Source organism: Ursus americanus, chromosome 34, assembly GCF_024610735.1.
Source record: "Ursus americanus isolate L20-20 chromosome 34, mUrsAme1.1.p, whole genome shotgun sequence".
NCBI classification, from domain to species: Eukaryota; Metazoa; Chordata; class Mammalia; order Carnivora; family Ursidae; genus Ursus; species Ursus americanus.
The window spans coordinates 24,211,737-24,239,217 of record NC_142160.1 but is presented as its reverse complement, the minus strand read 5'-3'; the positions used below and the strand labels follow the sequence as shown (position 1 = coordinate 24,239,217).

General features: G+C 45.3%; 1 protein-coding gene across 1 annotated transcript; it reads right to left on the bottom strand.

The window, feature by feature from the left end:
* Window positions 1-23,675: 23,675 nt before the first annotated feature.
* Window positions 23,676-27,250, bottom strand: LOC123781400 (BDNF/NT-3 growth factors receptor-like). The gene is made up of 2 exons (XM_045780847.2): window positions 27,104-27,250; window positions 23,676-26,264 (listed from the first exon to the last, which is right to left on the bottom strand). Exons 1-2 carry the CDS (start codon window positions 27,245-27,247, stop codon window positions 26,079-26,081), a joined length of 330 nt encoding a protein of 109 aa, XP_045636803.2. The 5' UTR covers window positions 27,248-27,250; the 3' UTR covers window positions 23,676-26,078.
* Window positions 27,251-27,481: the final 231 nt, after the last annotated feature.

Genomic DNA, 27,481 nt, shown 5'->3' with positions numbered 1-27,481 from the left:
GTAATTGTCAGGAATTTGAGGGGAGAACAGAGCTAGAAGAATAATGTTTGTTGCATCATTAGTCTCATTTAGTCTTGGGCCCCCCTCCAAAAAAAAAAATAAAAGGTACGAAATGCCAATCACCCTTGACCAGGGTCACGCTCTAAGCACTAAACGGAGACACAACTTGAGGACCTAGGAGAGCAGGCCAGGCAGGCTGAGAGGGGCAGGCAGGGCCTCAAGGAGGAGGAGACAGGAAGTTTGCCCCCAGGGGGTCCTACACAATGCAAGATTTTGGTGGAAGTTGTTTTGTCTGTGTCACAACCCACCATTCCCCAGGGATATCAAGGGACCCCAGACAAGGCCTGATCTCTTGGAATCCGCCAGTTAGTTTACATGTCTGCATGCGCCTTGGTGGGGGAGGGGGCGCTCTGCTTAGCGGGTTGTCTGAGAATGTATTTGTGGTTTCATCAGAGTAGAATTTCCAGTTACCAACTTGCACCAACAGGAAAGGAGTTTGTCACCAGCTACTCTCCAAACATGAGGTTCATAGCTCCAAATATTTATGAAAGAAATCTGATGTTTCTTCTTTCTTCTTCTTTCTTTCTTCTTTTTCTTTCTTTCTTTCTTTCTTTCTTTCTTTCTTTCTTTCTTTCTTTCTTTCTTTCTTTCTTTCTTTTTCCTCTCTCTCTCTTTCTCTCTCTATTTTTCCCAATGTCATTGTTTGGTCCGCGGTGTTTTCTTATTTGTGATGGACCATTTCTCTCTGGCTCTGTGTCTTCTTTCAGCAAGGCCCAGGCCAGCTTATGGGGTTTATGTTTCAGCTTCTTTTTTTGTTGAAAAATTAAAGAAGTAAATATGATTATGCTCAGAAGACCAAAGAATCACTCTGCTGCCTCTTTTTTGTGAGTTTCGCAATTTTATGTTCCCACCCCTGTGAAAGAAAATTTGGAGCTAAAAGTAAAAGCCGAAGATATCAACTTACCTTTTATCTTGGCTTCTGCACATCAGTGATCCTTGCAGCTAGAAAGAAACCAAGGCACCATTTGCCAAAACGTGTGTTTAAATTATGAATATATTTCAATAAAATGTAAGTATATTCAAAACATGTAAACTATGTATTTTTGAGGCGTATTTAAAAGAAAGTAAATAATAAAACGAAGTTGTCAAACTGAAGTCTATTTTACACACTCCATTTAACAAATAGAAGTTTTAGTATGATAATAATGTAATTATGCTATTCACAAAAACTTTCCAGAATTTACCAAAGTATTAATTTATCATGAAAACAGAAACAAGGTCTGGGAATAAGACCTAATGTCACGGGGCGCCTGGGTGGCACAGCGGTTGGGCGTCTGCCTTCGGCTCAGGGCGTGATCCCGGCGTTATGGGATCGAGCCCCACATCAGGCTCCTCCGCTATGAGCCTGCTTCTTCCTCTCCCACTCCCCCTGCTTGTGCTCCCTCTCTCGCTGGCTGTCTCTCTCTCTGTCGAATAAATAAATAAAATCTTAAAAAAAAAAAAAAAACCTAACGTCAGACTTGTATGATGAACTTCCTCTTTTATTCTTTTTTATGCTTCTTTGGGGCTCTTGGTAGGATTTCATTTGAGGCCTCTCGGGGTGCATGAAACATCATCCAAATGGCCCTCTGTTCCTCCATCTGAGCTTTTCTCCTGGATAGTCTCGTCTTGCTCTGCCACTGGGGCCAGTTTTGTGCTTGTGGCAATGGCCAAGAGAAAAGACCTCTGCTTTCCACTCAGCTTGCTTTCCCTTCTTGCAATGGCTTAGGTGTGAATCCTGCCCACGTCTCAAGGGGTCCTGCCTGCCCCATTCTGGTCTCCTGCCTGTGGAGCCCAGTTAGCCCCACTCAAGCTGTCCACAGATTCTACTCATTTTCCTTACACCGCACATGCTCTTCTTCTTTTTTTTTTTTTTAGTTTTTTATTATGTTATGTTCGTCACCATACAGTACATCATTAGTTTTTGATGTAGTGTTCCATGATTCATTGTTTGCATATAACACCCAGTGCTCCATGCAATACATGCCCTCCTTACTACCCATCACTGGGCTAACCCATCCTCCCACCCCCCTCCCTCTGAAGCCCTCAGTTTGTTTCCCAGAGTCCATAGTCTCTCATGCTTCATTCCCCCTTCTGTTTACCCCCCTTCATTCTTCCCTTCCTTCTCCTACCCATCTCCCTGCTATTTCTTATGTTCTTCTCCTCCAGAATTTGTACAAAATGGCAAAGGGAAGCAAGACACATAGACTTACCCTGGCATAGAAAGATGGTACAATTGGTATGGGGCCCCAGCCTAAAAAAGACTAAAAACCCCAAAAACAAAAACAATAAAAAGCAAAGCAAAACAAAACCAAAAACAGAACGGGGAGGTATAAATAGAGAAATCCCAATGTTTTCCATGCAGGAGCCAAGTTACTCTGTGTCTCTAGGGTACACATGGGACAGAGAGATGGGCATTGAAAACTTTGGATTAAGAAACCAGAAAGGTGTCAGAACATAAAAAGTAAGAACAGACATGAATACCCCTATGAATTATCATCTGTCAAAAAGCAAAGCAAACTTTCCAGATCTGCTTTGAAACTACGGGGAGGGAGAACTTAAAAGCGTGGGGTGGAAATTCACGGTACGGTCCACATGAGTATTGCTCTAAGATGTGGAATGGCACTCATATTGCCCTCCCTCAGAAAGAAAGGGGGTGTTTCACAAAACTGCGTGAGCATCCACTGCATAGCAGGCACAGGGAAGTGCTGGGGTTCAAGAGACACCAGCCCTCGTGCAGAAGGGGCTCCTAACTGAGAGTCAGAATGGATCAGAACTCACGCATGACTGCAAATGTCCCATCGATTCTCTAGTTGGTTCTTCCCCGCAGTTTGTCTGCAAACCAGTCTGCGTGTTAGACTCACACTGGGATCCGGTGTGGATAGGAAATGCAAAGCAGCGTACCTGCCTTTCAGATTGACAAGCCCTTAGATCCCCAAGGAGGAAATTGTTCTTCAAGCTCTCCTATCCGGAAATATTTTGAAACTCTTGGGAAGAGTTCTTACGTCTACTCCCCTTCTTTCTTTTTGTATCTTTTGAGAGAACTCATGTTTGATTATGAATGTCTGGGTTATGGTCTCTGGGAAACAATAGATACCCCTAGCCCACAGAGATACGAAACTGTGCAGGTGCTGACTGACACTGAGTTCTAAAAAGCTGGAGTCTTGTGTGTGTGTGTTTTTCTCCCCACAACATCTTGAAAGTATTTTCTTCATGTCAACTACAAATTCTAATGCTAGAAGAAAGAGCTTGGTATTTGGAATATACAATGTGCCTTTTTCTCACAGCAAGGTGTGCAATTAGTTCCTTACGTTCTCAAATAAAATGGTGGAGCAGAAAGTGTCTCCAGGATCCTCAGAGCCTCCAGGCACACAATAAGATGTTTATCTTTTCATTTTCAGAAGTGATCACTGCATACCCCAGCCTGCGGGAGAATGAGTAGCTAGGATTTCTTTCAATTGTTTTCCCAAAGAGAGAGTAAATGAAGTCATCAAGCCATCTGGTCGACCTTCAGCAATCATTCACCATATTCATTTATCATATCTATGAGTAAACTGTAATAACAAGTGAAGAGCTAGCCACAGGAATAAGAATGCTGGGAAAAGTTTAAGTGTTAAAGATTAAAATTTATAAAAGGAGGAAACGGGAAAAGGGAATACAGCCTCCTCCTGCCTCTCTCCCTCCCTAATTCTTCTGTGCTTCTCCATCTGTCCCATAGCCCTGGATGTTGGTTCTGACTCTTGATGGTGACAAGAGGTTTTTGTATCTCCCCATCTTGAGGGGGGGAAGGGCAAGGAGGGAATCAAATTTTGGGGAACCCCCCTCTCTCTAAAATCAGACCTCTCTGCCTTTCAGAGGCCAAGCAGCTGCCCCAAATCAGAGAATTTCAGACAGATACCTGGAATTCAAAACACTGGGCTCCCAGTCTCCTAAATCATGGTCCCTCTCCCTCAACTTTCCGTCCTGGAGACCTAACTGGTTAATTAAAAAACACAAATCTTTATCAAATTGAAGCAGGACGCACAAAACCAACAAACTAACTTGTGGGAACTAAGGCAAATGTTTACAGGAGTGACCCAGAGTAAAATCATTCTTTCCCAATGTGTCCTCCTCTCCTCTGTAGCTGTTCAGTGTCCACGTCTTCCAAGGAAATCTTATTTGTAGGATAGTAGGCAAGAAATGACCTGTGATTAGCTGGTGCCACAGAAATTCTGGATGTAGACTCTTTGGCACTTTACAAAGTGATTCTCATGTCCTCAGGGGAAAGACAGAAGGATCTGGAACCAGGTCCAGGTCTTATTCTCCAGAGTGGTCCAGCTCCAAAGCAGAGTAAACTGCCAACCCACACACTGGACCGAGAGTTATGGAGATGGTGAATGGAACCCAGCCTGTTCATGGGGTAAAATAGATGGGTGGCTAACAAGGATATTCTCAATTTGTGTTACTAAGAATGTCAAGGATGGATGATAAGAAGTGACATCCCATCACAGTTGCCATAATCTACTGGTTAAAAGTAAGTCAAGGTCCTACCCACACTCAAAGGGAAAAGATTATACAGAGCATGAATATGGGCCATCTTAGGGCCTATCTTCCCCAGTAGGTGATCCGAAAGGCTGCCAGCTTTCACTGCCCATAACAGGAAAGGGCTTTGCTGCAGGTCTGTGGTCAAAGCAAATAGCCTGGGACACCCTATGATATTAGGGTATTTGTTCTGGAAAGAAAGGCCATGTGGAGTTAATTAATTAATTAGTTAATTAATTGATACTTTAGGTGTCATAATTTTATATAATACAATAAATAATAATGCCTTATTAATGTACTATCTTGATTGGTCATATGTTTTTTCTGGCCCACTTTTCTACAAATTCATCAAAACGTAGCAAGTTCATTTTCAAAGGTATAATAGAAAGCCATGTCAGTTGCTCTTGGCAAATGTAAGAACAACAGTGATTTTTAATTTTGAGAAGGATCTTTCTGCTGATGCAACCTTAACTGGAGTTAAGAGTATGTTCCAGGTTGTGACAACATCAGGACAAATTTCTGATGTTATTTCAAAGTGAGTTTTTAGTACATATAGACTAGGGTTCTAAATCTTTTTCTGAAAAAACTTAACCCTTTATACAAATTATTTTTGTTTAAGTCTGAGTTGAATTTTAAACATAAATTTATACAATGGCATTTTAATGTTTCCTCTGACATTTCCTGTAACTTGCGGAGTTTGTACAAGAAACATAACATGTGTGTGTGGTCATCAGGGGGTGGTTTTCCCACACATTCAAGTAATGCTGGAACACCAGCTGGATGTCCCACAGTTCAACTCAATTCTGACACTATCTCCCTAGAGATAGTGTCCCACAGGTTAAGGGTTCAGTCCTATGCAACTGTCCTCCCACACCCCACCCCAAACACATACAGTTCAGACACTGCTTGCAAGTTCTAGTCGTCACCTGTGCTTCTAATGATGGGCTGTAGATCAGAGGATCCAATGACCCCTCTTCGGGCTTGATTAATTTGCTAGAGTGGCCCACAGACTCTGAGAAACATTTTACTTACTAGGCTACCAGTTTATTATAAAAGGATACAACTCAGAGACGGCAGGTGGAAGTGATGCATAGGACAAGGTGTGGGGGAAAGGGTATGGAGCTTCCGTCCCCTCCAAATGCGCCATTTTCCCTGAACCTCCATGTTTGTATCAACAGTTAGCTCTTTGAACCATCCCCCCCACACACACTTTTTTTTGGACTTTTACGGAGGCTTCATTACATAGACCTGATTGTTTCAATCACTGGCCATTGGCATTGATTCAACCTCCAGCCCCTTCCCCTTCCCGGAGGTCATCTGGGTAGGACTGAAATCACATGGTTGGTTCTTCTGGCAACCAGCCCCCACCCTTAAGGTACTTTCCAAAAGTCACCTCATTTTATGATTATTGCTCTCATCGCTTGGGAGATTCCAAGGGATTTTGGAGATCTGTGCTTGAAAGAAGGATGAAGACCAAATATATGTATTTCTGATTATAAATCACAACATTACACTTTCCTTTTGTAACATTTCACTGAAATGTCTACTGGCTGAATACGGGTAGTTCCCACCCTGGTGCTCGGGATAGAGAGCTCATGTTTGTGGGGGTGCCACAGGGACAGGCTCCAGGGCCAGATGGGACAGCTGGCCTCTCCCCACAGGTCCCATCATTGAACTCTGGAGCTGTCTCTCCTTTCTTCCAGGGCTGTGGCAGCCACGGTTGCTGTTTCTGCTGCTGCTCTGTCGTCCCGGCCCAGGCCACCCTTGGGGGTCTTTAGGGCCCTGACCTGCCCCAAGTATGCTTGTGTGTACCAGGCGGGCAGCCAGGCCAGCTTCTCATGCTCACATACATGCTGAACGCTGCCTGCTGCACCTGTGGACTGAGCCCATGTGTGTAGACGCTATTACCTGGTTATCTCCCCTGCACACATGCATGCTGGGTTGTCCCCTTGGACTTCACGTAAGTTCCAAGATAAAATCACTAAGAATTTCAGGATAGTCTCAGCAGAGCATTAAACCAAGTATGCAGGTCCTTATGACCATGGGGTCCTGAGGGACTACACTGGTTCTGTCCATGAAGTGAGCCCTGCTGACAGAACCTGCTGGAAAATTGAGTGCCATGGATATCCTGCCTGCTGCTGGCTGCTACTCTGTCACAGGAGCAGACAGGGAAGAGCACACAGAACCAGGAAGAGAAGCCCCTTCCTCTTTTCATGTTCCTCCAGTGTCCTTCTACTAACAAAGATTAATCGTGCCAGTTTCAGTATGAGTGCAGGATAAAGAATGGATGTAGAGGAATAAAGCACTGACCAAATCACTTTGGGAGCGAGTGGAGTCTGTAAGACTAGAGGCAAAAGGAACTGTATGTAAGCACTGTACTCTAGCTGGTAGGGTTTCTTCCAAGAGGGTATGAGTTAGCAAGTCTGAAACCACTTACATGTAAACTTAGACTGATTTACTTGAATTAAGTAAATTGTGGGAACCAGGTTTCACATGGTTGGTATAGGAGGTTATAGCCAAGCAGGGGCAGGAGAGCTGGAATGTTTCACATGGTAATAGATCAAACCTGGAAGTACCAGTATGAACGCATGTGTGGCCCAATATAGATATACATGGTTACATATGGAAATACTTACAAATAGGCATATGTGCGCTGGTTAGAATACACACATATATCTCCTTATCTGGCAGCTGAGAGGGAGGGCCCAGAAGCCATGACACCCCAGTCGCAACAAAGATTCCCAGAACCCAGATTTGGGTTTCTAATCCTACTCTCTAATAAAAAGAACCAGGGTTCCTTGGAGAAGTGGCTGATTCAGGACGGAGGGCAGGCAATATACAAGTTGAGCTTGGAGTATCTCTAGGCCTGGAAGGGAGAAAGTCTTAAAAAACAAAAGCAAAACACACCACAGTCAGGGGGGCGGAATGTGGTGAAGGGATTCGGACGCCAACGAAAAGAGGTCCAAAGAGCTGGAGCTAGAATGATGTGAACAGCGAAATAAATAATGTTGTTTTGGATTATTACTCAAAATATAATATAAATATAGCTGAGTCCGTACTGATATAAATAAATGATTGAATAAACGAATAAGTGGGAGAAAATAGACAAATCTCCCATGCCGAAGAACTAGAAATGATTTACGTGGCTACTCAGCCCCTCTCCAGGTGACAGAGCATAGCAAATGAAGGGACAAGAAAGGGTCCCTTTACAATGGAGGATCTGGCGACCTTCTCTCCAACCAGGTGATCCGAGTTAGCATTGGCAGTGCTAAGTCACACTGATAGCCTTCTTTAAATGATGTGGTAAGAACGGCCCAAAGCTCGGTCTTCCTTCCGAAAGAGCATTTCTATATGATAAAAACCTCAGACACATCCCAACTGAGGAATATTCTATATGATAACCAACCTCAAAACTGTCAAAATCAGCAAAGCTGGGGAAGTCCAAGAAGCTGTTACCATCAAGAGGAGTTTAAGGAAAGGTGACCAGACAATGGCATGTGGGGTCCTGGATGGGATCCTGGGACAGATGAGGACATCGGGGGGAAAACTGAGGACATCTGAGTAAAGAATGGATGTTAATAATACATCAACTTTGGAGGGCATGTGGGTGGCGCAGTTGGTTAAACATCTGACTCTTGGTTTTGGCTCAGGTCCGTGATCTCAGGATCATGGGATTGAGCCCTTCATGGCTCCATGCTCAGTGGGGAGTCTTGAGTCTGCTTGAGACCCCTGATCCTTCTGTTCCCTCTTCCTCTGTCCCACTCTCTCTCTCTCTTTCTCTGTCTCTCTAAAATAAATAAATAAGTCTTAAAAAAAATAATCTATCAACATCGGCTCATTAATGCACTCTAATGACGAAATGCACTCTAGGAATGTAGGTTGCTAATAACAGGGAAAACTGGGTGAGGGATGTACAGGACCTGAGACCCTGTACTGTCTTCACAAACATTCTGTAAATCTGGAACTGCTCTAAAAACAGTTATTTAAAAAAGAATGGATTTGAAGCTGAGAGGCTGAAGCCAGTAGGTAAGTGGCACAGCATGTTAATCTCCTTCACAGAGTATTCACCCTTGAAAGAGGCACAAACCAAAAGGACAAGACGCTTGGATCTGCTCACTTCCGACAACCTCTGTCCACAGCCATCCCAGTAAAGGCACTGAAATGGTCATGGTGCTGAGGATGAAGGCCACACACGGGCCATCAGCATGTACTTGGATTTTCCAAGGCTGACCCAACTATCACCATTGATGAATATCCAGCCTGCCCATTGGCCCGTGGGGGACAATAATGAGTCCTTGACATGGCGCCATCTCTCAAGCAGGCAAAGTGGCCATTTTCTGCCAAGTTGTCAAGTGGACTGCATTAGACCGTTTTCACATTCCCAGTCCTGCTTTCTTTCCTTGTCTTCCACAAGTGCTCATCCCAAGGGCACTCCTTAATAAACATCTTACATGCTGACCTCCCTCCCAGTGCCTGATTCCCAGGGAACATTACCTGTGACAATGTCTACTAAGTGTCAGGATCTAGGCCAGGTGACTTACCTCTGTCATCTCTGTTATTCTTCTCAACACTCTGAGATGTTCCCAATGGTGGTTACCTTTGAAAGTCAAGGCAGGGAGCCTCAGAAGTTTATTAGCTTTCCCAGGGCCCCGTCACTCTTAGGTCCAACTGGCTCCCAAGGCTGTGTCTGGGAAATGTACCATGTTAGCTACAGCCATTGTAGTAAAACAAAAAACAAGACACTAATAATCGTTTCCCACCATAGACCAGATATTGTGCTAGGCACTTATACCCACGCAACATTCAATTTTCACAGCAACTCAATTAGAGAGTGGCATCTGACTTTTACACATCTGTAAAACCAAAGCTAAGAGACTTCCCCAAGCTAAGAGACAACGTTGGTTCTGGAACCCAGGCCTGTTTGATTCCAAAGGCAGTGCCTTCTCCCACCAGTCAGGTTTCTTACTCTAAGTGAGAGAGCCATCCAGGGAGAGCCATCCAGTATGCGAGATCCCGGAGGCCTTGAGACGTGCATTTACCTACAAACAGCTCAAACTATACAGTATTCATCGAAGTATCTACCGTAAAGATGGGTATCCTTTTTCCAGAGCAAGCCTTGGAAATTTTTTCACAATGTCTCCGCCTGCCTCCTAAACCCTAGGGTTACCTGTAATAAGGGTGCTCATCTAAGTTTTGATCCAAAGTATAACATTCGAGAGTGTCATGGAGCAATAGGAGCAAACCAGGGTGGCCGTGGGAAAACAGAGAGGAATGCTCACCCCACTATTAGGAAAAAATGTTAACGCTTCTAGGTGACACACTTAGAGTTCATACTTAACCTGTGCCTCCAACCAAACCACACCGTAGCTTGGGTTTGGGAGAGAGTGCTTCAGAGTGATTCTCTCGATGGCTCCAGCCTTAATGCGTGAAGTTTTCCCAAGCAAATTCAACCATCATCCTGGCCTCTTAATCACGCAGCCACTCAGTTCCACTCTGATATAAACACTGTGCATTTCCGATTTGTGGAATTGTTTGCCTTTAATTAAATGAAGGGGGGAGGTGTAGTTATTTTCAACTCTCTGTACAAATTACTACCCTGTAGAAGCGAGTAATGTATTGTAAGTAGTACTTCTGTTTCTTGTACCATCTATTGATATGTGTTGGACGATTTCTATTTTGGAGTCACTGCCATGGTAACTGGGCTCCTGACAAAGGCCTGTGTCAGAGCAGAACTTGAACATGCAGAACTTCAGATAAGTGATGAAAATAAAGAATCAACCTCAGCAGGCTCAGAAATAACAGTTTGGAGGATTGTGCTTTGCTCCTGGGTCTATTTGTCCATAAACTTGGGAGGTTCTCAGAGGCAGCCCGTGGGATTTACTGGACAGCTAAACTGGTCCTGAGCAAAATGGTGGAAGAAAGTCCATTTTCACAGTCTCTCAGCACCCCTGTCGATATCTGTTTTGGCCTTTCGGTCAGGCGCCTGGCTTTTAGGAAAGTACAAGCTGGTGTTGAGCCTTCAGAGAGTCGGGGTGGTGTTAGAGGATTGGCCTTGAGTCCACAGATCTGAGATGTCCTTAACTAGTTGAGGGGCTTCCCCAAACTGCAATTCTGGTTCCCACCTAGGCACTTGGGTGCCCTTGAAAGCCTGAGAGCTCTAACCTCGTGTTCCTCTTGACACCGGTGTGAAGGGGAGACAGGGAAGAGTCCTGATGGATTCACTCTTTTCTGTGGACCTGGCAGATTTCAGGGTTCCTGCAAGGAGTGGGCACCTAAGCTATACTGACTTTCCATAGTCCCCCTCTACAGGGACTGAGGACACCAGAAGGAAGCCACAGGAGCAAAATTCCTTTGTCCAAAGACTTTCCTTTGGAGCAGGGTGCAAGTTCTGCGCTGCCTGCTTCATCTCTCTCTGCACCCTTCATCCCTTTCTCAGAATCCCTGGGCCTATCAGCCCAGGCTTGGTGCAGCTCCTGAGCCGGACCCAGGAGTGGAGAGGAGCTTTGGGGCCATGGGTGGCTGTAGGCCCCTCCGTGGGACTCTGTGGGATTCAGAGCCAGTGTGAGACTTGTCTTTCTTCTCTTTCTTTTCTACTAGAATTTTCACCATTGCTCATGGCTTCATAAGCTAAATTGTTCAGGCTTGAATTCCATCTAGAAGCAAGATGGTTGCAATCTCTCGGAAGCTGGCTCAGAAGGACTAAAAATGGACAGTCTGGCAAGGTTCTGTACGGCAAGCCATGGGCCCCGGAGAGGAGCCAATAGAAGTGGTATCATCTGTGCGAACTTCCTGACTCCAAGAAGAGCAAACTGGGCACAGGCAGACAGAGGAGGGAAGGGATTTCCCTGTTTATTAGAGAAACAGGCTTTTGTTTGGCTGAAATAAAATTTGTAAGATTATCTCGGAACCCCAGCTTCTCATCTTATCCATCCAGAGAGGTTGTGGCAAACTCAGCACAGAAGGACAGGCTTAGTCCCACCTCCTGTTTTTTCAGTCAGTGCTTTGCAGCAAAACACTGCATGTCCCACCTCCTGATCTCTGATGCCCCCAACCCAACCCCAGCCCCCCAAAAGCACTTCAGTCCTTGGCGTTCCCATTGGCCCTCACTTATCCCCCAGCCTTAGCCAGAGGGTTTGACCTTCTCAAAGGTTTCCAAAGTCGAGGGGCCCCTGGGTCAGGAATAACAGATGTGGGGTCTAAGTTAAGAGCAGACCCAGCTCTCCTCAGCCCCCTCACCCTTTCAGTTTTCTTTGATCGATAACGGAAATCTCCCTTCTCTCTCTCTGATCCTACCTCTATTTCTCTTTCCCCAGATATCCCTCTCCCATAAACAACAGAAACAACTGCCTTTCCACTCAACAGCCTTCTCTCTCGGGATCCTGAGTATTTCCAGTTAGGCGAGTCAGCTATCAGGCTAGCTCATACCTTCCTCCCTCATTTAATCAATTCTTACTCCAGTTTGTCAAATATTTCCTTTGTCAATGACACGTTTGCTGTGGGGGAGGGTGGAGCGGAGCTGGAGACCATGGAGGCGTTGGGACAACAGGTGTGGAAATCTGCTTTGGCTGGTCGTTTTAGGTTAAAAAGCAAGCTGCGTAAGATGTCCAGTGACTTTGATTTTTCTAGAGGGCAGAGTTCACAATTTGGGGGGAAAAAAAAAGGAAAGAAAGAAAGGAGTGCTTGAATGTTCACATCTGGGGTGAATATGTGTAAAGGCGAGAGATAGCATGGAGGAAGTAGAGAACTGGCCAAATCCCTAATAAGCCACAGGAGGAAGACCAAGATGGGACTCTGTATTTTTAGGGGTGACGGAACACTTCCGGCCTGTGAAGGCTTGAGATGTTAATTATAGGACCTGTGGATGTCAGCAGAGATCTTTTAAAAGAATAACTTAAGTGCCTAAAATCCCCCCAAGAATACAGAGCCAGTTTTAGAAATGGCCATCAAAGACAACAAAAGCGAAATGCGCAAATGCCTTCTACGCAGGGTGGTGCTGGGCAACCAGCTCCCTTTCCAGCCTCCCCCCCCCCAAGCCGTTGCTAGGAGACGGAAGGGCTATACTTCCATCATCTCCATACTTGCTGAGAGATTGAGTAATTGGTCTCTGGATGTGCGTGTGCTGCTTCCCAAAATATCTCTTTAAAAAGATGTGAGAGGGATGCAGAGCCAGTAGGAAGGTGATGGAGGGAGGACTGTGTCCCAAGAGGGCAGTGGGTTCCAAGAGCCAAGGGGGAAGCTGGGTGGGGGGAGGGGGGCCCACAAGGGGGATAGAAATGGAAAGCTGTTTACAGCTTTCCCGGATTCTTTCCCATCCTCAGCCCTGTTATTTGGGACTGAGCTCCTAGTGGAATCTGGAAATTGGTGGGGACACCTAAAATTTAGGGAGCCATGTGGTTTGGTGTTTTGTTCTTACTATTGAGATGCAGTAAGGCTGGAAGAAATATTTTAATTTTATTTTGTAGCTATTTAAACTGTGAATATACACCCTTTATTGTGCTCGGTCATCAGTGTTGAACCCTGTTTTGGGGGGAAGGCAGTGCGGGAAGAAACAGGCCTGCTGGGGACACACATGCACACAGACCACTGTGATGAGGAAGAAGATGCAGATGGTTCAGCTCCAAGAAGCCAAAGAAATAGGCCACTAAGGCCCACAGCTGTTGGGTCTCTGGAAGTTAGGAAACCTGGGGATGAGACTCAGCACTGCCCCTAATGGCTACGTGACCCTTCACGACCCTTCTATGACTCAGTGTCCTCATCTGTAATCTGACAGGGGTAAGCGGGTATATCCCCAAAGTAGGCTCCAAATCTCCAACCTCACTGGGTCTCCATCTAGTCCCACCTTCTCGCCATCGCCAAGGGATGGTGTCCTGTTATTTCTTTGTGGAGATCTTCAATTCTTCCCTTTAATTAATGGGGAAAAATCTGATTGATTCCTGCATTTTCCATTTTTTCAAAAATCTCTTCAATCGACTGTTGCTGGAAGTCTTGAAAAGTAGAAGTAGAGATGAAGCCGTTGACTTCTAAATTGTATTATTTTCCTTTTGGTCACACTTAACATTTTGTCACAGTCCTTAACGTGTTCAAAAACGTAATTTTTAATAGCATCACTTTTTATGTTTTTGACCCAAGGGAGGAGGGGTAGAAAGAGACAGGGGGTTCAGGATATATTGTCCCAGTATCCTGATCTTATAAATGAGAACTAAGAATCTGGAAAATTTTCCTTAAAGTCACTGGCCGAATGATTGACTGTTCGAAAATTCTACCAAGAATTAGGAAACCCTCCCTCTAGTTCTGACTCTGTTCCTAACTCACGGGACCATGATCAGACCCTTATCTGCAAAATGGGGGGTGGGGGAGGGAAAGCCTGTGCTCCAGTCTCACAGGAATGTTAGGAAGCAAAATGCCATAATATATGTAAATGTACTTTGGAATGTAGAAAGGGCGTACAGAATGTTCTGCATTCTTTTCACTGCGTGCCTAAGAAATTTATTCATTTATTCAGCAAGCGTTTTCTGAGATGCTGCTGCCACCAGGCCCTCGTTAGGTATTCATTCACATGGCACGCACACATAGTCAATGTCATCCATCGTCCACCCTGTCCCACAGTTCCAGGGAGAGTGAGTCCCAATTACTACAGATGACTGAGTTCTCAACGACCGTGCCCCCCGAACGCTAGACATTCTCTTATGCTGAACCTTTGCACCGTGTGAAAAATGCTCTCAAATCACTCCCACGAGTGTCTGTCTTATTTTGTTCTCGAACACTCCCAGTGACACAAACCTCAGACACTTCACTTCCTGTGTTAATGAATGCCAGTGTCTAATCGTTGTGTAAGCAGATGTTCCTTAGGAAAAACAAATAAAATTAAGGCTATCTTTAGGTTAGCAAACACCTCCCCCCTCGGCTGAGTGGGCAAATAAGCAATGCCTTTCACTCTTTTTCTCCATCGTCGGAGATGGCAAATCTCACTGTCCCATGAGACATCCAGATTCCCTTACTTTCCTTGTTTCTACCAGCATCCAGGGAAATTTTAGATGGCCCTCAGATAGAAGGGCCGTGGACCTCTATTAGTTGTCTATTTTATCCGTGGAGAAGAAGAGACACACCTCACTTCTAATCTCTCTGATCCCTTGAAAAGTTACTTTCTGCTTGTGTCAAGAAGGGGTGAAGTCTGAAGGACAGGTAGGGGAGAATGAGCTGATGTGAATAAAGAGTAAGTAGGGAATTGTGGGCTGGGCATTAGCTTTACCAGGCAGAGCTGGGTTCCTTGCCCTTTCTCCTGGGTATTTGGCAAGCATTCTAGAGTTTTCTGTAGGGGGATGGATGTGGGAGGAAGAGCACAAGGGAGTCATAAAGGGATGCCAAGTAATAATGAATAAGAGTTATTCTGTGCGCTCCCAGGAGGTTTGAGCCCATGGGAGGCAGATGTTGGTTCAGCACCAGGAAGTGCTCGCTAAGGAAGCTTTGTAAAATGCAAATGGGCTCCGGTGGGGGGATTGCAGAGAGGGCAGGAGGATGTGTTCAAATAAGTTCCCTCTCACTACGGCTGGACCCCACCCCCCCTGCAAGGATGTCCAAAGGCTTGCCCTCTGCAGCCCCTCCAACCCTGTGAATCTGTGGTGCTATAGGAGATCCCGGACAACCATTCTGACCCATATTAATCTCTCTACCCTAAAGCCGGAAAGGCCACTGTTTGTGTCCACAAAGTTCTCTCTCCAAACTAAGAAAGTATTACACAACTTTGTAAACGCTTTTGGTGAGTCCATTATAGAAAAGTACTGTGGTCAGGCTGAACTGAACAAAAATAACCATCATCCTAAAGATGCCTCAGAATTATTCTAGTTCATTCTAGTTGTAGGAAAGGGCCAAAAACCCAAAATGATAAATAAAAATTACAATATTGTCACATGAACAAGAGCAAATGGCTAGCTAGTGTGCAGAGCAGAGCTACTAGAATATTATGGTTTAGGAGAAGATTCATGGGGATAAAATCAGTATCCGGTATGTGTGTTCCCAATTCGGTTGCCCATCGCTCTCTGGGATTGCACACAGCGATCCGGTAGGACTGAATGTAGACTCTTGCAGAGGGATCCTGACGTTGGGGCCGCTGCATGATTAAGTAGGTGCTGGCCTTGCCCCTTGCAGTGATCGCGGGCTAGCATCTAATAGCAATACGGAAGAACATCAACTCTAGCAGATCCTGCGAGCTCAGTTTTCATGGTCATGGGATGGGTCCAAGCCTTGTGATTGCTCTGCATGTTATAGCGAGCTGGCAGCAGGATGACCCTCTTCGGAATTGACAGTTGCAGAACCACCAGCTGTCCTGCTGGCATAACGGGGAGCTGGAGTCCCAGCCTTTTAGTCCATCAGGACTGGCTGATTGATTGATCGCCTGGAGCATTGGGCCATAACTGGTTTCCATGGAGCTTTGCAGGAAACTTGTTTTCTAAGCTTTGCAGGAAACTACCCAACTTCTTGGATACTGATGATCTGCTTCAAATCTATCTAGTGCTCCACCCAGCATTCTTTTTTTTTAAATATTTTTAAAGATTTTATTTATTTATTCGACAGAAATAGAGACAGCCAGCGAGAGAGGGAACACAAGCAGGGGGAGTGGGAGAGGAAGAAGCAGGCTCATAGCGGAGGAGCCTGATGTGGGGCCCGATCCCAGAACGCCAGGATCACGCCCTGAGCCGAAGGCAGACGCTTAACCGCTGTGCCACCCAGGCGCCCCTCCATCCAGCATTCTTGAACTTAAGTTCTAGACCCTTCTCTGTCTGGCCCATTCTCTGCTGAGTCAAGTCCTAGGTCTGTCACCAGGTATTTTTTGTTTGGATGGTTGAAATTTGGGGGCGGAGCTTTATCATCCCCTAGAAGAGTATTTTTCCACCCTCACTGTGCATTAGAAACACCTAGAGAATTTGGGGGGAAAATGCCCATTTCTTGCCCCACCGTGGACTAATAGAAACTAATTCTTTCAGGGTGAGGCTTTGGTTTCTACATTTTTCAAAGTTATCCAAGTGATTCTGACCCACAACTAAAGCTGAGAAGAATTGCTGTAATATTCATCTTGTCAGAAAAACAAGACTACGTGAAGAGAACGCTCATCTCAAATTAAGGAAGAAAGCTTTGAGATTTCCAAGGAAGATGGAAGACTGAACAGGTGCATGGAGCCTCCCATCTTGTCCTGAACACGTACGTATGCTTGCTAAACTATAACAGAATGGGAAAAAAGAAAAAAAAAAAAATCTCCCAAGCCAAACTAAACCGCAAGCTACATTAAAGTCTTGGAGGTAAAGCCTCGTGACCCAGCTTGTAGATAGTCACATTACCTAGTGAATAGGGCGTCAGGGAGGTGGTGGGCTTTCGGGGACGGCTCTGGTGTGCCTGATGGGTCTGGCCTAGAAGCAGAGCTCCTCAACCCTGGCACCAACACCACTGGATGGTGATAAGCAGTAAATTAGGGTATTTCCTGGGACTCAATGAGCCTTGAGATCCACGGCTTACCTGAGGAAAGGGAGACATACCCATTAATTGTTGAGATCGATTTTGCCCCTGTGCAACGTGGACTTGAGTCAAACATAACCTGATTTAAAGGAAAAAAAGAAAGTAGCATTTCCCACACTTGGGTTGGTTTCTACAGATCCGTATAGCCTATAGGATAAAAGGCTGTGCTTGTCCATAAGGAGGTGGTTACATTGTCTGCATGGCAACGAACTTTAAAGTCTGTGTACAGATGTGATGTGGGTATACAAGTTAAAGCCAGCGTCTATACTAGAAGTGATTAGATATCATGACATGTATGATGACATAGAGAGATCCTATAGCTGACATAAAGGTGCGGTGCCCATGTGAGGAATGACTTGAGTAGTTAATTGGTATTTAAAATATTGTTACTGAAACAAGAGGGTTTGCTAATTAGCATAAGGGACATTAGAGGTTTCTGTAGATAGAAGAAGTGACTGGTTCTGAAGACTGAGGATTTACTGCAGGTATTGTACGAGCGCCGTCCATCCCGCATGAAGGAGGCAAAAGAATCTGGCAAGCCCAGCTTTCTCAGGCCAGAAAGGCAGCTTCCTGGGTCTTATGTTGTCCCTCCCTGTCACCTGATCTGGGTGTAGGCCAGATCTTCATGGATGGTGGCATCTGGCTTGGAGTGTGACTTCCACGCAAGGACAGGGAGGGGAGGTTTCCTGGCCGACATAGCAGGCTTGAGATCTTGATGATCTTTCAGTGCTTGTTTGTATGAGTCTGGCCTGAAGCTTGCATTCATTGTAAAACACCATCTGCGGACGGTGGGGCGGGGGGGCACGGTCATTAGCTGTTAGACCGCGCTCACCATGGGAGCCTACCTCAGAACCCGACATCAGGGAAATGACCAAATGGGCAGGGATCTTATTACAAAAGAGGTTCTAACATCCCCTTAGGTCCCAGAACCCCATTACAAGGTGGCTCCTTCCACCTGCAGGCTGATGACTGGTTGAGGGTGGGAATTAGGAACACTAGGAAAGTATCCCCAAGACCTTACTGGTGATGCTCAATTGACCCTGGGCTTCGGTTTAGGGGCCAAATGCTTACCTTGTGCCTAATGACCAAAGACCTCACCCCCTACATGGAACTTCCTAGAAACTCTAGTCTCCTCGAACCTTGAATCTTGGCATATCAGCTGCCACTGATAACCTCATTCCCACAAGACTGGGCTGTTGAGTTGCTTTCTACCAGACCCTAAACACCAAGTCCCATGGCCAGCCCAGTCCCCGGGGGGCAGGCCTTCCCTCTGCTGGCCAGACGCCTGCATTTCTGCCTATTGCCTGGAGTAGGAGCCCTTGAGCATCAGATGACTATCTCCCTGGCAAAGAGGAAGCCCTGCATTTATTGGTCAATTTATGTTGATCAAACTTCCTGGCAAGCTCCTTCACTTTTCGTGCCTCAGTTTCTCATCTGTAAACTGGATGTAATAATAGTGCCTGCCTCCCAGGGTTGATTTAAGTGTTGGGTAATACACTGTAGTCAACGGTGGTCTCCAAAAAGATATGCCCAGGATGTAATCCCCGAAACCTGTGGATGTCATCTTGTAAGTGAGAAGATGTAAGGATCTTGCGAGAAGGAGTCTGTCCTGATTATGCAGGTGGGCCTTCAATACAGTCACACATATCCTTGTAAGACAGACTCACAGAGGAGAGGTGTGAAGAAGAGGAGGAGACAAGGTGACCACTGAGGCAGAAATCGGAGCATTGTGGCCACGGGCCCAGGAACATCTGGGGCCATCAGAGGCTGGGCCAGGTAAGGAACAGGTGCTTCCCTGGGGTCTCTGGAGGTAGTGTGGCCCGGCCAACACCTCATTCTCAGACCTCTGGACTCTAGGACTGCGAAAGAATCAGTTTCCGTCGTGGTCGGCCACCCAGTTTGTGTTAATATGTGACAGCAGCCACAGGCCACTAACGGACGTACGCGGCACCCTGGCACGCCGTTAGCCTCAGCGAGTCACTCATCACGGTGCCGCAGGAGCGTTGCTCCCAATAGGAAATCAGGCGTCTTTAAGGGTGGACTACAGGAATGTGTTTGAGGAGGACGCGGACAAGGGCACTGAAAACCTTGACCTTGGGTTGGAATTTAAACCGATACCATTGTAATTGTCCCAACAGTGGGACTAGCAGAATGTGGTCTGGTGGAAGAGTGGATCTTTAAGAGTCCCAACTGGTTTCTAGCTGGCCAGGCACCAGTAAGATTAACCTTCGTCCTGCAATCTGGTTTCTTCGAGCGGGATGTACTCTCCATCCCACAGGGACTCATGACCTGATTTGGATTTTTGGACACGTTGTTTCCCTCCTTACGCAGCTTTGAACTCCCCAAGTCCCTGCTGAGTGTTAACCTGGTCTAATTTTTTTTAACTCAAGGAAAACATTATCTGCACCAGTGACAGGGGTTTGCAGGAGGCAGAGTTCCGGAAGAGTTGGATTTGGGGATAATTCCCTGCCAAACTTCATGTTTCTGAAGCCTCGGCCAGGAATGTTGCCCGGATGTCTCCTTTCCTCTCAGAAGAGGCGGAGGGGAGGAGGTCAGACCCTGGAAAATAGGACCCTGAGATCCTGAGAAGCAGGAGTGTGGGTGGGCCACCTGCTGGCGAGGCGGAGACGGGCTACGAGACCCCCGACAGGCCGTCCGTGTATTGCTCTCCCTCACCTTTCCGATTTAGGAGACACTGGTTAACCAAGAGGCCAGGAGAGTGTGACATTTTTCATTTGGCTCCTGTTCCTGGGTCATTAAGATCCTCAAAGATGCCCCTACCCTGGGATGCCATGATATCCAACTTGTCTCTTGGCAGGTTTCTTAGGTCGGACCTGCTCGAAACCACAGAGACTCTGTCTCCTCACTCTGCACTGTGAAGCCCGGTAGCCAGGAGCCACATGCGGCTATTTACACGTGAACCAACTGAAACTAAGTCAAATGTAAAGTTCGGTTCTTTAGTCAGACTGGACACATTTCAAGCGCCAGCTAGCCACGTTGGACAGTGCAGGTCCAACATTCATGTCATCGCAGAAAGTTCTATGGGACAGTGATGTTCTAGTTATCCAAGAGAGAAGTCGAAAGCGCCAGGTTATGCAGGGATCAGCCAGGAAACTTCTTCTAAAGGCCACGTACTCCTCTTGCTTTCAACTAACGAACACTGCAGGCCTCTGCAGTGACCACAGTAAAATATAGACAGACGGACAGAAAAAAAGACAGACAGACTGAAAAAAGAGCACACGTGCCTTGTGAAAATGCCATACATTTTTAAAGTAATCATCATGTACCTTGGAGTGTCTCTTTTGGAGGATGTTATTTATTGTAAGACATCATTTTTATTAAATACACTGTAGTACAAGAGACTTTCCATGTCAGGTTGAGAGAAGCTGGTCACATGATTTACAAACAAAACTTTTTTTTTTTTTTTTTTTTTTAACATTGATATTCTGGTGTCACTTTGAAATCAGCCAAGGTGCAGTGGGTCTTAGTAAAGCAATGGACCTCAAAACAGATTGCAAAACAAGAACCAGTAAGTATCAGCACAGAGACGTCACATTAAAAGGAAAATAAAGCAAATAAAAAGAGAGTTCCAAATACCAGGTCACAATTTAAGGGGCAATATATCTTCAGAGAGATATTGAAATATGTGTGTGTGTGTGTGTGTGTGTGTGTGTGTGTGTGTGTCGATGGCCTGCATATATACAAACATCTCTCCATGTACAGACGCAGTTGCAGAGAGTGTCCACATCTCTCGGCAGATTTGTAAGGGAGAGGTAATGATCAACGAATGCAGGGAGCAATAGTTCACAAGAATTTGGTCATTTGTCAAGGGAGTACATATTTAAAATCCACATTTAATTCAAAGACCTCGTATTTAAAACATTTCCAGTAGTTTTATACATTATTAAAGCAATAGTAAGATATACAAGCTGCAAGATGTAGGCCTTTATACATTTCATTTTCTCCGAATTTTTTTCCAGTCCAAACATGTGGCTATTAGCAGCTTTTATTATGCTTGCTCCGTTATGTTGAACGTTCAGCCAACCTTCACCCAGGAGCATTTTCATTAATGCACAGACCAAAGGAAAAAAAAAACAACAAACAAACACGGACCTGGCCTAGAATGCATAGACTGAAAAAATGACATCCCCATGTGTTCTCGTTTCGTCTCCTGAGACGTATGTTAAGATGGCAAAAGAGTTGCTTGGTTGCTGTTGTGAATTTCACAGTGTTTTGCCTGCAACACATATACATACATATATATATTTTTTTGCTTTGCTTTGTGTTTGTGATGAATGGAGCCAAAATATATATATAAATAAATGAATAAATAAATAAATAAATAAAGGTAGAAGGAGAAGGGGGGGCACAATGCAAAAACTAAGAATCTTCCAGAACCTTTGACTTGAGCAGCAGTGATTCATTTGAGCCCCGACAAGGAGAAAATACCCTTTCATGTGCTGTCTTATTTAACTACACATCCCTCCTGCCTCGGATTCTTTAAAATAACATTGGCTATCACAACCTGGGAGTCTCTGCAGTCCAGGATTACATGCCCTGTGAAGGAAGTGCTTTAACTTCCATCAGCCATCTGAAGATTGGGTCACCAGCCATTCCCCTCGGGAGATTTTCTGTGATGGGCCAAACCGGACTCAACATTGGAAATAAAAATCCTCAAATGGGAGGGGAAAAAAGAGAGAGAGAGAGAGAGAGAGAGCAAGAGAGTTGAGGGTGTGTGTGCATGGACTCATTTATTTAATTAGACAGACAATGTAATACTATTGGCATTAGAGAAGATCCAATTTGCAAAAAGGGAAGGTTAAAAAGAAACGTCTGTTCCTGATCAGGGGATCCTTTTGTCATGGCTCTTTGCAAAGGACAGCATTTTATACTGTTGCTGCTTTGCATTCGCACTCAGATACGGGGATTCCTAAGAGTCGCTCGCCTTGGCGGTGGGTTCTTGTACTTCTCACCATTGGCCTTTGAGACACTGGGCTCCCGACACTCCGGTTCTCTTCTGGAATGCTTGGACTCTGAACAGAGGTGTAAAGGGGTCACAGTGGGACAAGGTGAGCATAACACAAATGTGCAAAAGATGACCAAAAAAATCAATTTTCCTTTCCTGGACCTTTACATAAGGAGATCTATTTCAGTCTGCATTCTCCTTTGCAAGGAGCCAGGGAAAGGACTCAATGTAGTGGGATGGCTTTGATTCAGTTGTTTTGGGAAGCACATTATCTTAAATATGTCTTCCACCCATGCAGTACTGCACAGAGTTGAAAAGTGCGATGTAGTCCTACCCACATGGAGAATGGAAGCACTAACCGCAATAGGACATTAAAAAGTTTTGGTTATTTAGCAGATTTTAAGCAAATTATTCATACTGCACCCTACTTATTATCTCTAGTACTGTGTGCCTATACATTTATACATAAGCACACAGACACACTGTGTCTGTGTGTCCGTATATGTATAAATCAAGTATTTATAACACACATATAAATACAGGAAAATACCACAGGTAGCGTGGACGTGAACACATATGTATAATATGGATTCCGATAGGATCTTTTCTAGCAGAGTTCAAAATGTTTTCTAAATAAGCCTGATTATGATGCTGGTTCAGTGTACAAGGATTTAGCTGAAGCTATAAGCATGATTACATATCACGGTATCTCAGCTGCTTGTCATCTCACGTGCTTCCTTTCGTTCCAACCATGTCCTGCTTCGTGAGTTTCTCAGTGCGCTTGCTTTCTTCGACCGTTTGTCTGTATCCTGGAGTCTCTAGTGGACAAACTCATGATCTTCAGGATCAGAACACTTAGATTCAATCCCACTCACTGGTGCCGGAAGCGAGCCTGGAGATTTCTAGCACGCCACTCAACTTCTCCAAGCCTTGATTTCCTCACTTACAAAAAAATGGGAATAACTGGCTAACAGAGGTGAAAAGTGCCTGGAAAACTGTGAAACACTCAGTAAATGGAAACGATGGTCAGACTGAATCTGGGCGAGAGAATGAGGGTCGTCCCTACTGCTGTTGGAGTTTTGCACAAATTGGGTAGCAGGCCATGTTCTGTGATCGTTACACTTCAGAACGAGGATGTTCCTTTTCTAGAAATCAAAAGAGCATGAGAAGAGGGGATGGTGGAAGAACAGCGAGGACTATTTTAAGCTAGTCTGTGGTTCGTTCAATCTGGTATTCTTTCAGCGCTAGACGTCTCTGAAATCAGTACATACTCTTGAGACAACAGAGGAAAAATAATGATGATGATCAGGAATATAACTAAATATAAACCTTTGCACTTGCATAGAACCTGTCATTTCAAGACCTTGAGGGACTTGTCAGAAGGTAAGGAGATTTTGTTTGTTTCTTTGTTTCTTTTTTGCTTGTTTCCTTCAGAGGAAAACACATTGGAATGGAATAGAATGCTCCATCTTCTCGTTTGCCTGAAACAAATCCTTGCTTTAAACCTGCGCAGCCCTTCTTGAATTTGATCCTTTAGTCTATTTACTTCCTTTGCTCTCTGTTAAAATAAAATAAATACCTTGCAGCTTCTCCCCCCCACGCACCGCCGCCCCCCTCTGCCCCGCCCCCAAGCAGCTGGCCAGTCACGCAGAATGACAAACCTGTGCAGGTGTTCAGGTCATCACTGATGAAATCTAGAAAGGTTTTGTACAAATCTGCCCTTTCTTTACTGCTTCACAGAGTGCCACAGTGTTTTAACAGTACCATGGGTCCTTGATAGGATATATACGTGCACGTATATATCATGGAGATATGGCTTTCGTTATATTGTTATGTGTGTTCTGCAGGGTTTTTTCCACCGACAAAGAACAATCAGCTCAACTCCCATGTCTCAGAGGCCAGCGCAGAACTTGAAGGGACTGTAGGGTTCATCTTGTCCAACCCCCTTCACGACTGCTGATGCTATTGCATTTCCGTTTGTTCTCTGTTACGCGACACTTTTGATTTTTTGAGAACGGGCTCTCAAAGCCTATAAATGGAAAATAAGGTGCTCCAGGAATTAAGGGCGCAAGCAAAACCGAAACAGAGCAATTGCACCTTCAGAAACAAATACGAAATAAAATGTCCTAAGATGAATTAAAATCACTCACTTTCAATCTGGCTTGTGTTATAAAGATGTCAAGTTAGCAAAATTCCCCTCACAGAGGGTAGCAAGTTTTCTTGAGGAACAGAAATATTTTTCTTCCTTGGTAAAACCGATCATCCAGATAACTGTAAATTTCTATTTGAATTTACAATCTCTTCGCAAAACCCAAGACTGCACCCAGAAGCACACCTCCAAAGCTCGGTCTGGGCATAGCTTCCCATTGGCATGCTGTGCCTGATTTTTTAAAATTTTTACTTCTTTCAATGGAGTGGAAAAAAACAAAACAGCATACTGACAATGGGGTACACTGGGAATGAAACCACTCTCCCCACCAGAGCCCAGAGCAAGGTCTCGGCCTGTGCACACTGAACACCAATGTATGTGAGGCCCCCAGGGTGAGGTTTCTTCTCCCCTCGGGGACTGAGTCTGCCCTTCCCACAGTCCCATAGTCCATTTGATGTGGAGGAGGACACCCAGGCTTCAGGGTCCATATTCCTAAAACCCATCACCACCATATGACCCAGAGACATTTATACTCAGCTAATGAACTCCATTAGCTTCCCCTAATTATATAAGTCGTACCTCTTATGGATCTGCTCTACGTATCAGGGGCACGACGTCTGGAGCGGTCGTTTCTGCACACAAGGTATTAATCGACGAAGACCATGCACAATTTTGCTTGCACAGTTTAAAGGACAGGTGGGGTGGAGGGGAGGGGTCGGAGGGAACTGCTATCTGAAAAGTTCAATATAATGCCTCCGAATTTATAGCTTGTCCTACCTTTTCCAAGTCTTTGGCTTTCCCACCTGACCCTGAAACGATCTCTGGACAAGAATTCACCCATTTTCAGCTAAACTCGACAAAGGTTCCGTGGACAACACTTGGAAAGACAAACCAGTGCCATCACCGTGATCTGCAAAGATAAGACTGTCCCGGCGTGCAATGCGCCATCTTGCGTCTCATGCGCCATCTTTTCTCTCGACTACACCCTAGTGTTTCTGGTGATGGGAAAAGAATAGTCCATGGCACAGAGTTCAACAGTCTTTTTACCCCTCAGAAAGCTCCTCAGGGGAAGGTGCCGAATACATTCCTCCCAGCGAACAGTCGCTGGGCTTTGCCTAAGTAGGAACTGACGCCAGCTGATCCCAATGGTTGTCTTTGTTCCTCCCATACTGCGGTTTATAATAAATCTTCTTTCTCTCTGGTTTTAATCTCCCACAGATAAAGGCTTCCCAGATTAAACACAAGTTTTCCTGTTTCATACACAGGCTTAAGCCATCCAAAAACAATAAGAACAGTAATAATAATAATAAATAAATAGAAGTGAATCCATAGAAACTCTCGATGTCTGTACAGCAGAAGTGACAAAGTTTGAGTCAAATATTTGTTTTCCCTTTTTTTCATCCACATCAAAGGCAGGAATACAACAAGGCATTGTTAGTTGTGGTGGGCAAACTGGAGTGTCTGCTGATATAACAAATTAGGGTTGTTAAGGCCTTTGTCTATGCAGAGTTAATAGTAATGCAGAAGCCAGATTGATTCAAAAGAAAGGGTCAGGGTTATGAAGCAAGGAAGACCAAAAAAAAGAAAAAAAAAAAAGACCAAAAAAAAAAAAAAAGAAAGAAAGAAAAAAAAAGAAGAGAGAAAACAAAACCTAGGGAAGAAACCAAGGGAAGTGGAAAGAGAGAAAGAGACAATGCCAAAAAGAAGTCCATACTGTGTCTACGGATGGAGAAGTGCACATGGCTTCCCCCTGAAAGCCTCTCGGTGTCTTTGTTGTTACTACTGTCGGAGTGAAGAACAGCGGATTGATGGCATCCAGCGGCAGTTAAAAGACGTTCATCCTCTCGGCTCATCTGAGGAGGTGCTTTGGGAAGGATCGGTCTGGGGGGAAGGGCCCTAGCCTAGAATATCCAGGTAGACCGGAGATGCCTTGGCCAAGTTCTGGAGGAGGGTGTGGATGCCCTTGATGTTCTTCCTCATATGGGGCTCTCGCTGCCAGCACCCCAGCATCAACTCGTAGACCTCCTGGGGGCACGTTCTAGGTCGCTGCAAGACTCGGCCCTGAGTGATGCATTCTATCACCTGGGCGGACAGAGATCGAAGACAGAATCAGACGAGAGGAAAAACAAAGCCGATAAAACAAATGTCCCCGCCAGGAGAGCTGCTCTAAAGAAACCTACTCAGTGTTAACTTTTTTTTTTTTTTGAAGGAAGAGAACAATTATTACAGGTTGGTAAATCATGCTTAATTTCATTGGTTTATATCCCTTTTTCTAGGCACACTGATGTCACCAAACTGGTGGAGAAATGCTTTCTTTCTGTGGGATGCTTCCACACCTCACACCGGAATTCCAATGTGCTCTCGTCTTGCTGGCCTGAGATGGAGCCTGGAACCTTCACGTCAGGGTGCTGACTGGCAAGGGAACTCCAAGCTGTAGAAATGAGTGGAGTTGGGATAAAAGACAGAAGTGGGCCTGAAGAAGATGTGAGGGGCCTGACCAAGAAGCTACGCCTCAAATATTGACAATAGTTACCAAAAAATTGAAATAGGAAAATAAAACACTAGCATGTTCCAGTGAAGCCTGGAAACCTTATTGGAATACTACCAAAAAACCCAGCTGGACTCTGGAGTTGGGGGGGGGGGGCACATGTGCTATGAATTCACTAGACGACCAGCACAAAGCGGCTCCTCAGTCCCCTCCCAGGGAGTCCCAGGTGTGTCAGCAAACACTGCTTTTCTTTCTCTAGAACTCTTACACTCAGAGAGTGACTCGACTTTGGCCATGACATTTAGGTACAGAGAGGCCATGTGGGAAGTACTGCTCCCAACAAAGCCACACAACTTCCTCTGTCCCCTGGCCTCCCACCGAGGGACGCCGCTGGACATCAGCCCTTGGGGGGCCCGCCCAGCCCACTGCGCACCTCGTTGTTGGACAGCTGATACCAGGGCTGCTTGCCATACGTGAAGATCTCCCACAACACGACTCCCAGGCTCCAGACATCACTTTCCGTGGTGAACTTCCGGTACATGATGCTTTCGGGAGGCATCCAGCGAATGGGCAGCATTGTGTGGCCACCGACCTGGCGGAGAGGGGGGAGGAAGGAGGCGTCAGTCACTGGGGGGGAAGGGCCGAAGGGAAACGGGGGGCACTTTTGTCCTTTCCTTTATCTGTATTTGTTAATTTTAGTTATCTATAAACACAGGAGGGAAATACAATTTCTTTATAAGAAACAAGAATGGTCAAAGTATTTTTTCATATTTTTTGCTGTTCTCTCTTTCTGGTAACTAGATAAGGCAGA

What these genes read in the sequence shown, in the direction of transcription:
- LOC123781400 (XM_045780847.2), bottom strand. Translation starts at nt 27,247, where the DNA reads ATGCTGCCCATTCGCTGGATGCCTCCCGAAAGCATCATGTACCGGAAG. An exon ending in ATCAGCTGTCCAACAACGAG is followed by an intron (nt 26,265 to 27,103) that starts GTGCGCAGTGGG and finishes CTGTCCGCCCAG; the next exon opens with GTGATAGAATGCATCACTCA.